This window comes from Salvelinus sp. IW2-2015, linkage group LG4p (assembly GCF_002910315.2).
Source record: "Salvelinus sp. IW2-2015 linkage group LG4p, ASM291031v2, whole genome shotgun sequence".
Classification (NCBI taxonomy): Eukaryota; Metazoa; Chordata; class Actinopteri; order Salmoniformes; family Salmonidae; genus Salvelinus; species Salvelinus sp. IW2-2015.
In genome coordinates this window covers 4,515,754-4,529,947 of record NC_036841.1, presented here as the reverse complement: position 1 = coordinate 4,529,947, position 14,194 = coordinate 4,515,754, and the positions used below count along the sequence as shown (strand labels likewise).

General features: G+C 43.5%; 2 protein-coding genes across 4 annotated transcripts in view; both read left to right on the top strand.

Annotated features, from left to right (window-relative positions):
- Positions 1-4,833, top strand: part of LOC111959355 (carboxypeptidase D) — a 35,813-nt gene extending 30,980 nt beyond the window's left edge. Inside the window, exons 16-21 of the mRNA XM_023980862.3 lie at positions 43-189; positions 269-367; positions 500-564; positions 839-970; positions 1,384-1,672; positions 2,228-4,833. Of these exons, the coding sequence (XP_023836630.1) occupies positions 43-189; positions 269-367; positions 500-564; positions 839-970; positions 1,384-1,672; positions 2,228-2,460 (965 nt within the window). The 3' untranslated portion in view covers positions 2,461-4,833. The remainder of the gene's footprint in view (positions 1-42; positions 190-268; positions 368-499; positions 565-838; positions 971-1,383; positions 1,673-2,227) is intronic.
- Positions 4,834-5,253: 420 nt separating this feature from the next.
- Positions 5,254-14,194, top strand: part of LOC111959334 (Golgi SNAP receptor complex member 1) — a 51,952-nt gene continuing 43,011 nt past the window's right edge. The window contains exons 1-5 of one of the 3 annotated variants that reach the window (XM_023980837.2): positions 5,254-5,505; positions 6,241-6,352; positions 6,688-6,778; positions 6,881-6,988; positions 7,175-7,266. In XM_023980837.2, coding sequence (XP_023836605.1) covers positions 5,475-5,505; positions 6,241-6,352; positions 6,688-6,778; positions 6,881-6,988; positions 7,175-7,266 — 434 coding nt within the window. In that variant the 5' untranslated portion in view covers positions 5,254-5,474. Of the gene's footprint in view, positions 5,575-6,010; positions 6,056-6,240; positions 6,353-6,687; positions 6,779-6,880; positions 6,989-7,174; positions 7,267-14,194 lie in introns of those variants that run through there. The other 2 variants (XM_023980843.2, XM_023980850.3) reach the window with 2 other exon arrangements.

Genomic DNA, 14,194 nt, shown 5'->3' with positions numbered 1-14,194 from the left:
ACATTTTTGATGGTGTCCTGTCTGTGTGTGCTGCTGTTGTAGGTAATGCCTCCCAGCGGGTGGTGGAGGCTCAGCCAGAGACCAGGGCAGTGATGGACCTGATCTTAGAGAGGGGCTTCACACTCTCTGTAGCCCTGGATGGAGGCTCGCTGTTGGCTACTTACCCCTACGACAAGCCTGTACAGCCAGGTAGGAACATGGGGCTCCAAATTTAGAATACTAGAAAACTATAAAATAAATAGTTAACTAATAGTGTACTTTTTTTCAGTTGAAAATGAGGAAACTCTGAAGTACTTGGCCAATGTGTATGCCAGCAACCATCCCAAGATGCACCTGGGGGATACGGGATGTCCAAGCAATGGCCAGAGTATGTACCAACAGCACCACAAATAGACCACTGTGACCTATAGACTGAATTCCAAGTGGTGAATTGGAAAAGATGGCTTATATACATCTACTGACTCCTATGTTTCATCTTCCTCTTCTCCTCTCTCCCCAGTGGGTAACATCCCAGATGGAGTACTCAGGGCAGCAGAGAGACAAAGTCACATGGGCAGTATGAAGGTATGTTTCATACCCTACTTCCTAATGCTATCTAATGCTATATCTCTCACAAGAGAAGGGTTGTTCTGTCACCCGGCCCAAAGAGGCATCTGCTTGTTGAGTCCTGGAATGACACGACTTCCACTGCTAAGTCTGTATTTAACTTCAACTAACTGTCTAAGAGCCTGATCAATTGTGTTTGATTTTAAAGTACAGTGGCCATTCTGGACTAAGCTTTACTGGTTGTCAATATGGCTATTCTGATCTGTCTGTCTCTGTCTGTCTTTCTTTCTAGGACTTCAGTGTGGACTTTGGCCACTGTCCAGAGATCACGGTGTATACAGGCTGCTGTCTGTTCCCCCCGGCCGAGCAGCTGGCCACGCTGTGGGCTGAGAACAGGAAGGCACTGCTCAGCATGCTGGTGGAGGTCAGTAATACCCTTGACCTCTGACCTGGGGTCATGTAATACAAATTCATTCGATAAGTTTACAAATGCGTTGATGAGTTATTGAGTGTGTTTGATAATAATTAATTACTGCATTTCAGGGCTTGGATTGGTTACTTATCAAACGCGTTTGTTTGATACATTATTGAATGCATTTATGGCATACATGTGCAAGTATTGCCACAGAAGATGAAATGAAGATAATATTACAATATCTTCCTGCGATAGACTAGCATCCTGTTTAGGGGGTATACTTGTTCTGTACATCAAGCTGCCTTACGCTACAGTAACAGGATATAGGCTCCTGCCCTATTGGCCGTTCTGGCTTGGACAAGGCTACTTAATTTTTGTTCTGTGTACTTTACATTCAATCTGTGTTTCTGTCTCTCCCTCAGGTCCATAAAGGTGTGCGTGGCATGGTAAAGGATAAGAGTGGGAAGCCCATCGTGGGGGCCATGATAGTGTTGAACGGGGGTGTGAGGGTGTTCACTGCAGAGGGAGGCTACTTCCATGCTCTTCTGGCACCAGGAATCCACAACATAGAGGCTGTGGCTGATGGCTACCAGCAACAACGGCAGGAGGTGGTTGTGTCGTCATATGAAGCCGCCAGCTCCATCATCATAGAGTTTGACATGGACAACCGCATTTTTGGTCTTCCCCGGGAGTTTGTTGTGGCTACTGCAGGTAAGCATGAGGAGAACTGGTTTTTGTGGAGATGTTACCTGTTGTATAATGTTGCCAGATGATTGCAGATAAWWWWWWTTTTTTTTWAACATTTTAGTCATTGGTGCGGCAGGTAGCCTAGTGGTTAGAGTGTTGGGCCAGTAATCGAAGGGTTGCTAGATCGAATTCCCGAGCTGACAAGGTACAAATCTGTTCTGCCCCTGAACAAGGCAGTTAACCCACTGTTCCTAGGCCGTCATTGTAAATAAKAATTTGTTCTTAACTGACTTGCCTAGTTAAATAAAGGTTAAATAAAAAWAWATAWAWATATATATATATAATAATTTAGCAGACGCTCTTATCCAGAGCAATTAGGGTTAAGTGTCTTACTCAAGGGCACATCGACAGATTTTTCACGTAGTCGGCCCGGGGACTATTGTAGGGAGTAAAACAAGGTGAATAAGTTAAATTCTGTAGGTTTTTAGGACATACGTTTGTTTTGTGCCTCTGCCTCATGTGTATATATGCTTGCCTCATGTGTATATATGCTTGTCTCTCCTCTCTCCTTCCCTGCAGCGGCCTCCATGACGGCCCTGGTGGTGACAGCCTGTATCATCTGGTGTGTGTGCTCTGCTAAATCCAACCAGCAGAAGGATGGTTTCCACCGGCTGCGGCAGCACCGTGACGATTACGAGGACGAGATACGCCTCACGTCCATGGGCTCCAAGAAATCCCTGCTCTCCAATGAGTTCCAGGATGAGAGCGAGAGTGATGAGGACACACTCTACGCCAACGCCGACAAACTCTGAGATCCCACATACATATATACTATAGACATACATACATGGCCAACCTGGGTCATATTCATTAGCCACCAAATGGATGGAAACAGGGAAGGGACAATAAGAAACGCTCGTTTTTGCTTTATGTTGTTCGAAAACGTTTTGCTACAGTGTGCCCAAATGAATATGACCCTGTTGTTAGTACTGGGCAATTCCACATTAACAGAGTGATGCTGAGACTCCGATAAAACAAAAACCAATGATTGCAGAGTTGAACACACCGTAAAACTCGATGCACAGGGACTACTTTTAACCATTTCCATAGAACATTTTACAGTAACACATTTACTTGAACAGTGCAGATACAAAGTTTAGTAACAGAATGACAGTTTGTGCTGTTGGGGCCGTTATTCTGTTTAAAAAAAATAATGTTCTGTGGAAATTGTAGTAGAGTTAGAGTGCATAGAGTTGTATAGTTTTTGTTTGAAATACATTTTCAAGTGAAAAATCTGAATCTCACCCTGTTACTGTGGAATTGCTCTACTACTACTGCCCCTCCCTGTGACTGTTGAGTTGGCAGTTGTTGTGCTCTGTGGTTCTGCTCTACTGGAGAGGACGAGGTGGAGCAGGGAGGGCTTGTTCTTGTCCGTCCCTATAAGATTCTCCAGGTCCCATTTGCCTGTCCTCCTCCCGCCCACCAGAGAGAGCTGTTTCAGAGACCACAATGATCCTCTATGGCTGGTGTCCAAGCTGAATTGTCCAAATTAACACCTGCTTTGCTCTGTTTACAGATGCACACTAAAGGCCTAGTGGAGCTGGGCAACCTTTTTTTTCTTCATGCACACTTTTGCAGTTAGCCACTCATCAACCTGTCCATTTATTTATTTGATACTTGCTTAACTAGTACCAATGAATATACCAATTGCAGTCATTTGAAATGATTAAAGAAATGTCTGTTTCTCAAGGTTTTTGTCAGTGTTGTCACAGTCCAGTTAGCCAGTCTTTCAGAGGGAGCATCAAACACAGTGCCTTGGCTGATGTAGAGTTAGACATGCCACTCTCTTTTAGGGCTACAGTACAGAAGCGTGGTGGTGTGGGTATTAGATATACTAGAATCTTGTCCAGATTATGGTCTAGTACAGATTATAATCTGTGATCCATCATATACTCAGGTGATATGGAAGACATTAGTCATCCAGGATTCATCCAGGGGTCTGGAGTATTTTAAGAGATGCACTCTTTCAGAGCAGAAGACTTACAATGGGCCGGGTTCACAGGCTGCATGTGTTTTCACTTCTATTGCCCTCTGATTATTCATGTGTCCTCTTGAACATACAGCACAAGGCCCTCTGCATTTGACTACAAGCACTGTATGTTAAATACAAATACAAGATTCCCCATTTAATTGTTCAGGGAATGCACTTTGAAATAGATGCAAATACTGTAAATCACAAATGGATGGTTTTCTTAATGTTTTTCCATTTGAAAGAGAATCTATGCTTTTTCTTTCTACACACGTTTCATATCTCAAAATGACCCTTAAGATGGCAAATTACTTACCCATGCTTTAATAATCAGCCGCAACATATAGTATATTTTGTTGTAATTTACTTGTATTTTTTTTCATGCATTCATGATTTATTTGTACATCTGATAAATTATAATTCTATCAAGTCCTTGTGCTAGATGTCAACCCTACATTACTGAAAAGGTGCAGAACGTCTGCTCTAGAACCATCCAGCAGTTGTGGGAGAGTGTTTAGAGAGGAGGGCATCTTCCTCTACAACAGTGGTCACCAACCCTGGTCATGAGGAGTATAAGGTGTGCAGACTTTTGTTCCAGCCCAACACTAACCCTCCCAATTCTACTCTCATCAAGGTCTTTTTGAGTAGCTGGTTAGTCGAATCGGGTATGTTAGTGCTGGGCTGGAACAAAACCCTGTACGCTATGTAGTTTTCCAGGACCAGGGTGAAGGACCACTAATCTACAGGGGTGTCTGACTCCTAACTATCATCTCAGTYGCACATAATCAATATTGTAGCAAAGCCAGGTAATCTTAGGGGGAGAAAGTAAGTTATTTTTCTATTTGTTTTACATTGTGTGTGTGAGAGGGATGGAGAGTGTTTTCTGAATGGATGTTGGGGTTTTGATGTAAATGGTTATTTTTGTTTCTTTTTATATGAAACTGAATTGATTGTAGATAATGAACTATTGCCAAGTGTATTTGAATGAGAAAAATAAATGCAATTCATGTTAACCCTGAATAACACACACATTTCATAACAAACCAACCTGTTATGTTGTATGTGGTGATATGACAGACATGCTAACATGAACATTCTTCAAGACATTGATGAATTAAACAATATGGAAAGAAAATAAATTATGTCCTAATTCGTTGCTATGACACTGCTCTCATCTTTTCTCAGCCAGATTATACTGTATCTGTCATTCAGCAGCAAAATGTTAAAGCAGAATCTCAATTGTAGCATTTTCTATTGACCCACCATTGCCACTAGGCGACAACCAATGAATTTATGTTTTGTATGAAGACAACTTGCATGGTGGCTGCTGTGAGGTGAAAAATGTGTTACTGCAGATTTAGTTTAGTCAATTTAATAGACTGGATTTTGCGATGTCAAAATGCAGTTTTTGTGCAGACTACTAGCGTTTGCCATTTTATTTTTATGGGGAGGGGAAGCGGAATGTTGAGAGAATTGGACCAGTTTCACAGCATTCCTCGTTGCTTCTGTGGACACAGTTTATCTGAAAAGAAGGCATTAAAGGCAACATATTATCTTCTACTGGCAGGTGTGGTCTGTAGCTGTCTTTCTCACACAATCATTCCGCTATCAATTACTGTCTACGAGGCAATATATACACCGKTTTTTTTGTTCCCAAGATGCTGGCCAGTTTGTCAATGGATGCCGCACATGACTAGTTAACCGCACCGGGAGGCGCATTTGTAGTGTGGTAGGGGTTTTCAAGTTCCATGTCTTGTAGGTGGGCCGTGCGTCAGCTGATGACGTTGGACAACAAAAATGGCAGGAGGAAGCAGCAACTACTGGGAAGGTGAGGTGGCAAACTGGCACAACTAGGGTGCGATCGGACAACTATTTGATACATTTGCAACGATGTTTGGTAAATTTGAACGGGGTTTACATGCCAAAAGTGTTGTCAAATTTGGAGCAAATCGACACGCCGTTGGGTTGGGTGGCCTGTCCACGAGCTCAGCTAGCTAGCAAAACAAGCTTTGCTAGCAAGTGAAGCGTTTACGGATGTAACGTCAGCTAGCTAATGTTGGTTAGCCTAGCGAGTTACCTTCAAATATCTTGTAGCTAGCTAGCTATTTTAGATTCGTTGTATAGTTAACTAGCTAACGAAATAAAAATGTTGATAGCTAAATTGTGATTTCAATTTCACCTAGCTAGTTATTTAGTTATATGTGCAGCCAACGTTAGCCAAATTATGTTTGTGTGCTAACGTTAGTTGGTTAGCCAGCCAAGTTATTTTGTCAACAGCAGCAGGATGATTAGAGAAGTGCTGCCTGATTGTTTTTTTTGTCTCCACTTAGCTGACGTTTACTACCTACCACTATTGTATAGATGACTAATTGAATAAGGTACTTATGTTCAGAAAAAGTTGGATATTTAACTAACGTTTATATGAAAAAGACAGCAAGACAACATATTATTAATATGACTCATTAGCTATGTGGATTAGTCTTTCTGTAGGCTTAGATTACTGATGCCAACCCTGTTTCTCAATTCCAAACGGTGTGTGTGCTATGTGTGTTGCACATTCCAGATTTGCGAAAGCAGGCCAGGCAGCTGGAGAATGAGTTGGACCTGAAGCTTGTGTCCTTAAGTAAACTGTGTACAAGCTACAGCAGCTCCAGAGATGGACGTCGAGGAGACAGGTAAGACTAAAACCAGTTCCATTTAGGTCACTAACCCCTTCCTCTAGGGCCTAAATTACAGGTCAGACGAGTGCCCAGTCCCATTCAGGTTTCTAGTCCCTTCCTCTAGCTCCTAGCCTTCTACACCTTCGGGGCCAGTTTCCCAAACAGAGATTAAGCCTTCTTCTGGACTATAAAGCACTTTCAATGGAGATTCTCTTTTAAACGTGCTTTTTCTTGGTGTTCATGGATCTGATTGGACTGATAGGTGTTACAAATATGGTGATACAGTACCTCCACCAAGCCCACATGTTGAGAGTCCTAATGGCCTCCTTGTCTTCCTATCCGTGCTATAGCAACTCAGATACTGCTCCCCTCCTCAACAACTCGACGCAGGACAGAATGTTTGAGACCATGTCTGTGGAGATTGAACAGCTGCTGGCCAAAGTAAGACTAAACAGCAAATAATTGTATTCAGCTTCACTATCATAGGCATGTCAACATGGTTGAATCTTGCATTGTGTGAACTGATGGTGCTGTGTCTCTCAGCTCACAGGTGTGAATGACAAGATGGCTGAGTACACCAGCACCCCGGGGGTGACGTCCCTTAACGCAGCCCTGATGCACACGCTCCAGAGACACAGAGACATCTTGCAAGTCTGTGCCTGTCTCTTACTATTTCTACCTTTTTCTCTTCCTCCCTCTTTCTTTGTTTCTCTCCCCTTGTCTCATCTCTTAGTCTTAACTTGAGATCTGCATGCATCATTTACATTTTCACTTGACTCCCATGGGGTTAATAGTTTTGCATCCCCTTAACTCCTGTTTTTTGTTGCTGTACCCAAGGACTACACTCATGAATTCCACAAAACCAAAGCCAACTTCCTTGCCATCCGGGAGAGAGAAGATTTGCTGGGGTCTGTCCGCAAAGACATTGAGTGAGTATCTCTCCCTCCAGCCATCCCTCCATAGATCCTTTCTTACCATAAAACGTTGTACTGACTTGAAACAACAGGTTGTGGATTTTATTTCAACTGAAAAGGGTGATTGATAAAGCATACGATTATATTGATTTATTATGTTTCTGTATGTAAGAACACTCCCTCTTTGTCTCAAATTCCAAATCGATGTCATTGAAAACAAAAGAATAGAATACCAGTCCTGTATGCTATTTAGATGCTGAAGTTTATTATAAAAAAGTTTTAGTGACATTTCACCCACTTTGGGTGGGGTGACACAAGCATACAGTGGGTAGAACAAGTATTTGATACACTGCCGATTTTTGCAGGTTTTCCTACTTACAAAGCATGTAGAGGTCTGTAATTTTTTATCATAGGTACACTTCAACTGTGAGAGACGGAATCTAAAACAAAAATCCAGAAAATCACATTGTATGATTTTTAAGTAATTAATTTGCATTTTATTGCATGACATAAGTATTTGATACATCAGAAATGCAGAACTTAATATTTGTTACAGAAACCTTTGTTTGCAATTACAGAGATCATACGTTTCCTGTAGTTCTTGACCAGGTTTGCACACACTGCAGGCAGATTTTGGCCCACTCCATACAGACCTTCTCCAGATCTTTCAGGTTTCGGGGCTGTGCTGGGCAATACGGAATTTCAGCTCCCTCCAAATATTTTCTATTGGGTTCAGGTCTGGAGACTGGCTAGGCCACTCCAGGACCTTGAGATGCTTCTTACGGAGACACTCGTTATGTTGCCCTGGCTGTGTGTTTCGGGTCGTTGTCATGCTGGAAGACCCAGCCACGACCCATCTTCAATGCTCTTACTGAGGGAGGGAGGTTGTTGCCAAGATCTCGCGATACATGGCCCCATCCATCCCCCCTCAATACGGTGCAGTCGTCCTGTCCCCTTGCAGAAAAGCATCCCAAAGATGATGTTTCCACCTCCATGCTTCACGGTTGGGATGGTGTTCTTGGGCATCCTTCTTTCTTCCTCCAAACACGGCGAGTGGAGTTTAGACCAAAAAGCTGTATTTTTGTCTCATCAGACCACATGACCTTCTCCCATTCCTCCTCTGAATCATCCAGATGGTCATTGGCAAACTTCAGACGGGCCTGGACATGCGCTGGCTTGAGCAGGGGGACCTGGTGCGTCCGCTGCAGGATTAATCCATGACGACGTAGTGTGTTACTAATGGTTTCTTTGAGACTGTGGTCCCAGCTCTCTTCAGGTCATTGACCAGGTCCTGCCGTGTAGTTCTGGTGATCCCTCACCTTCCTCATGATCATTGATGCCCCACGAGGTGAGATCTTGCATGGAGCCCCAGACCGAGGGTGATTGACCGTCATCTTGAACTTCTTCCATTTTCTAATAATTGCCCCAACAGTGTTTGCCTTCTCACCAAGCTGCTTGCCTATTGTCCTGTAGCCATCCCAGCCTTGTGCAGGTCTACAATTTTATTCCTGATGTCTTTACACAGCTCTCTGGTCTTGGCCATTGTGGAGAGGTTGGAGTCTGTTTGATTGAGTGTGTGGACAGGGGTCTTTTATACAGGTAACGAGTGGAGAACAAGAGGGCTTCTCAAAGAAAAATAACAGGTCTGTAGAAGCCGGAATTCTTACTGGTTGGTAGGTGATTAAATACTTATGTCATGTAATTAAATAATTTGCATTTTTTAAAATTATTATTTTTTATCCCATTTCTCCCCAATTTTCGTGGTATCCAATCGCTAGTAATTACTATCTTGTCTCATCGCTACAACTCCCGTACGGGCTCGGGAGAGACGAAGGTCGAAAGCCATGCGTCCTCCGAAGCACAACCCAACCAAGCCGCACTGCTTCTTAACACAGCGCGCCTCCAACCCGAAGCCAGCCGCACCAATGTGTCGGAGGAAACACCGTGTTACCTGGCCCCCTTGGTTAGCGCGCACTGCGCCCGGCCCGCCACAGGAGTCGCTGGAGCGCGATGAGACAAGGATATCCCTACCGGCCAAACCCTCCCTAACCCGGACGACGCTATGCCAATTGTGCGTCGCCCCACGGACCTCCTGGTCGCGGCCGGCTGCGACAAAGCCTGGGCGCGAACCCAGAGACTCTGGTGGCGCAGCTAGCACTGCGATGCAGTGCCCTAGACCACTGCGCCACCCGGGAGGMCCTAATTTGCATTTTATTGCGTCTCTCACAGTTGAAGTGTACCTATGATAAAAATTACAGACCTCTACATGCTTTGTAAGTAGGAAACACTGCTGATTTTGCAGGTTATCAAATACTTGTTCTCCCCACTGTACATGGGGTACCGGTACAGAGTCAATGTGCGGGGGCACAGGTTAGTTGAGGTAATTTAGGTAATATGTAGGTAGAGTTAAAGTGACTATGCATAGATAATAGAGTAGCAGCAGTGTAAAAGAGGGGGGGTACAATGCAAATAGTCTGGGTAGCCATTTGATTAGCTGTTCAGGAGTCTTATGGCTTGGGGGTAGAAGCTGTTAAGAAGCCTTTTGGACCTAGACTTGGCGTTCCGGTACAGCATACCATGCAGTAGCAGAGAGAACAGTCTATGAYTAGGGTGGCTGGAGTCTTTGACAATTTTTAGGGCCTTCCTCTGACACTGCCTGGTATAGAGGTCCTGGATGGCAGGAAGCTTGGGACCACGTGTTGTACTGGGCCATATGCACTACCCTCTGTAGTGCCTTGCGGTCGGAGGCCGAGCAGTTGCTATACCAGGCAGGGATACAACCAATTAGGATGCTGTCTGGTGCAGCTGTAGAACCTTTTGAGGACCCATGCTCCCTCCTGAGAGGGAGACTGAAAAAAGGTATGCAAATATGAGTGGGTCAAGGGTTTCTGGGTTAATGTTGTTGATGTGAGCCATGACCAGCCTTTCAAAGCACTTCATGGCTACAGACGTGAGTGCTACGGGTCGATAGTCATTTAGGCAGGTTACCTTAGTGTTCTTGGGCATAGGGACTATGGTGGTCTGCTTGAAACATGTTGGTATTACAGACTCAGTCAGGAACAGGTTGAAAATGTAATTGAAGACACTTGCCAATTGGCCAGCACATGCTCGGTGTCMACGTCCTGGTAATCCGTCTGGCCTTGTGTATGTTGACCTGTTTAAAGATCTTACTCACATCGGCTGCGGAGAGCGTGATCACACAGTTGTCCGGAACAGCCGATTCTCTMATGCATGCTTCAGTGTTGCTTGCCCCGAAGCGAGCATAGAGGTAATTTAGCTCGTCTGGTAGGCTCGTGTCACTGAGCAGCTCGCGGCTGTGCTTCCCTTTTGTAGTCTGTAATAGTTTGCAAGCCCTGCCACATCCGACGAGCGTCGTTCACCCAATCAAAGGATCAGATAATGAATCTAGTACTGAAAGCATAAGCTACAGTTAGCTAGCACTGCAGTGCCAACAATGTGGTGAGTAATGGACTCAAAGAGAAATACAATAGTTGGAACAGTTTTCAACACATCTTTTTCAAAAATGGTGACGCGAAACTCTCGTTTGCAACTGTTGGACTAATGATTCTACGCTAGATGCAGGCAAGAGTGTGCCAGGCTGTATTGAATGTGTCATTGTCTATCATCTCAAATTTTTCTATCGACCTTTGTACACTTTCATTTGTAGGCTAGATTGTAGCAACCTCATGATGGGTATAGGGCAAATTAGTTATGTTACATTGAACTGGGTGAATGGAATATGAATGACAGTCATCCAACATGCTGTAATAGTAATAAGGCCATGCTCATGATAAAAAAAATGGTCCTCTGTCATCATAAGTGGCACTCACCGCCACTGATACCGATATCGTTTTTATGGTTTACTGCCCAGCCCTACCTCCATGGGCCTCTGTAATGAGAGAGAGAAGGTGCTCAGTGCTCCACTGATTGGCTTGGTAGTAAATGAGGGCTGGGCAACCAGACTATGACTCTTGTCTGTGTTTTAATGGCTTATTGATCTATCTAAGATGCAGCAGGGCGCACCTCGAGACCACTGTAGGATTCCTATTGAGCAAACACTACCCTCCTCTTATATGCAGATAGCCTTATTCATCAGTGCTCACTGTTCCATGCACTYATGTCTGTTCTCCATGTGCTCCACATTAACCATACATCATAGTGCCTGGGAATKAACCTTTCACTGTTCTGTTGGCTGTGGACTGAATTTATAATTGTTCTGCTTGGGAAGATGACATTACTTCCCACCCACACAATGTGATGGGAAATGTGAGCTTTATTTTAGTGGTAGTCCTGTCTGAGTCATCACGKTTTTCAAAAACACTAAAGTCCCCAAAGGACCATTTTTTGTTGTTGTGTGCATTCTGATCCATGTAGCCTATGATGTACTGTAAGCATTAATCTACACATTGGGAAATGACAAACTACATACATGCTGTTCCTCAAGGATTTAGACTTGTGTTGTAATGCTTTCACAGCCCACGTGCTTGAGTCTTGTGGTGTGCTAATGCTGAACTAACACACACTAATAGCCAAGCTACTGACGCTAACAGCAGTGCTAATAATCACTACAACAACACTAGGCTAACAAGAACCCCTATTGTATTGTACACTATCAGGCATTGAGTTGGCATCATAGTGGAACTCCTCCTGGGAGGGCGGTGATGTGGATGGATCCCTGGAGGCTAGAGCGCTGCAGTGAGCCATGCGCACTAGACTGGAGTGATGACATTAGGCTGGGCTGACAGCTCGTGGTTCTAGCTGCAGTCATGGTCCCACACAGCACCACTGGAGAAGAGACGCAGGCAGTCATGCAGATATGGAGACTCGGAGCTTCCATTTCCAGGAAACCCTGAGAGATGGGAAATTGAGACAGTGAGGGAGAGACAAAGTGAGGGAAGGAAGAGGGACAGATATGGAGAGACACAGAGGGAGGTGGTAGTCTGTTAGGGCACCACTGGGATGCTTCACCACTATTCTTTAAGTTGTCCATTTTGTCAAGGTCCACAAGTTCAGTTTCTCTGATACAGCTATACATGATACTATACAGTCTTTATGAAATAAACTTATAGTAATTTTGTCTTCACTCTGCTACCTTTGCTGACCTTACTCTAAAGAAGAATTCAGCATCTCTTCTAGTTAAATAACTGTTGTGTTCTCTTGTTCTTTCTACCCATTTATTGTACAATGCTAGCTAGGCAACTATGGCTAACTTAGTCACGTCAAACAGTGCAGACAGAATAACAGTAGGTGCATTTGTTTAAGCTGTTTTCTATTGACATTTATTTGGATTCATCCATAACAATGAGCTAATGAGCCATGATTTCACCTGGCATAGAAAATGTGCTCTCTCTTTAGGACACTGTTGTTCAGAAGAGCTAGCCAACAACACAGCTAACACAATAACTTCAAACTTAAGCTGGGAACACTGCAAACTAGTTGCACTTYGTTTTGTAACTTTTTCTTTTTCAATTGACATTTCTTTGTATATATCCATAAAAATTATGCCAGCTAATTCATGATTTTGACTAGCAGGCTGAGAAATGCTACTTGKCTGTCTCGTCCCGACTTCGGACACATTCATTACTATGGAACAGTTGGAGATAGAATTTGAAACAATGTTGCAAATGTCAGCGAGACAGACAGCAAGGTTTATACAAATTTCCACTGTTAAACTAAATGTTAGTCTAAAAGAAATGTGAGATCATGTCTAAATGCTTTTTATAGTGGAGATCAAGTTTATAACTTCCCTGCCTGGGCTGATGAGACAGTGGATTGCGCAGTCAGATGGAACAGAGTAAATAGGCATTTTAACATCATAGATTTAGCCGGTGGTAACTTGTGGAATAGAAACCGTCTGGAATGCACTTTTAACCGATCAGCATTCAGGATTAGACCCACCCATTGTATAATAACACTTTATCCACCATGGATGTTACCCCTCTAGTAGGCTTGGGCGATACCCCGGTATATGGTATAAATAGTATATTTTGATATACAAACGGTAGGATTTTCAATACTGTAAAAAAAAACAAATGGTCCTGCGTATAACTAGAAGTTAATTATAACTAATAAGAAATCTAAGCTGTGTCAAATTTTAAGTTATATCCAGCTCAGGGCTCCAGCTATGCATTTGGTTTGCTAACTTGCTAGCAAAGTGGCTAGATGTCAAGATCAAGCTTCTTGGTTACAGCAGAGACATTTGATCTATTTAAATTACATTTGTTATTCTAATTCCTAATTCTATGCATTCATCCCCTCCTGGATCAAGAATTGAAACAATGGCTGCCTCCTTTTCCCAGGTCAGTGGAGAGGAAGGACAGCATCACTAAAGTGCTTATGGGCTTACAGCCTATAGCTAGTCCAGCAGCCACTTCCTATAGCAGCCACTGCAGTGGGAATTGAGAGTAGTGCTAAGGAGCTTTCGGCACGGGTTGCTGGGTGCTCATATCCACTCTGTGATTGGCCTAAACAACAGTCTGCCGTTGTATAGGCTACTGAACAGTATAGACTTAAGCAATAAGGCATAAGGAGGTGTGGTATATTTCCAGTATATCACGGCTAAGGGCTGTTCTTAGGCATGACGCTATGTGATGACAATGCATTAGCTGTAGTATATTGCCATATACCACAACCCTGAGGTGCCTTATTGCTAGCGTAAACTGGTTACCAACATAATTAGAACAGTAAAAATGTATTTTTTTGTCAGCCCCGTGGTATAGTGCACTCAGCCAATCAGCATTCCGTGTTTATTTTTAAGCAATAAGGCCCGAGGGGGTGTGGTATATGGCCAATATACCACGGCTAAGGGCTGTTCTTATGCGCAACGCAGAGGGCCTGGATACAGCCCTTAGTCATGGTATATTGTCCATATACCACAAACCCCCAAGGTGTCTTATTGCTATTATAAACTGGTTACCAATGTATTTAGAGCACAATTTTTTTT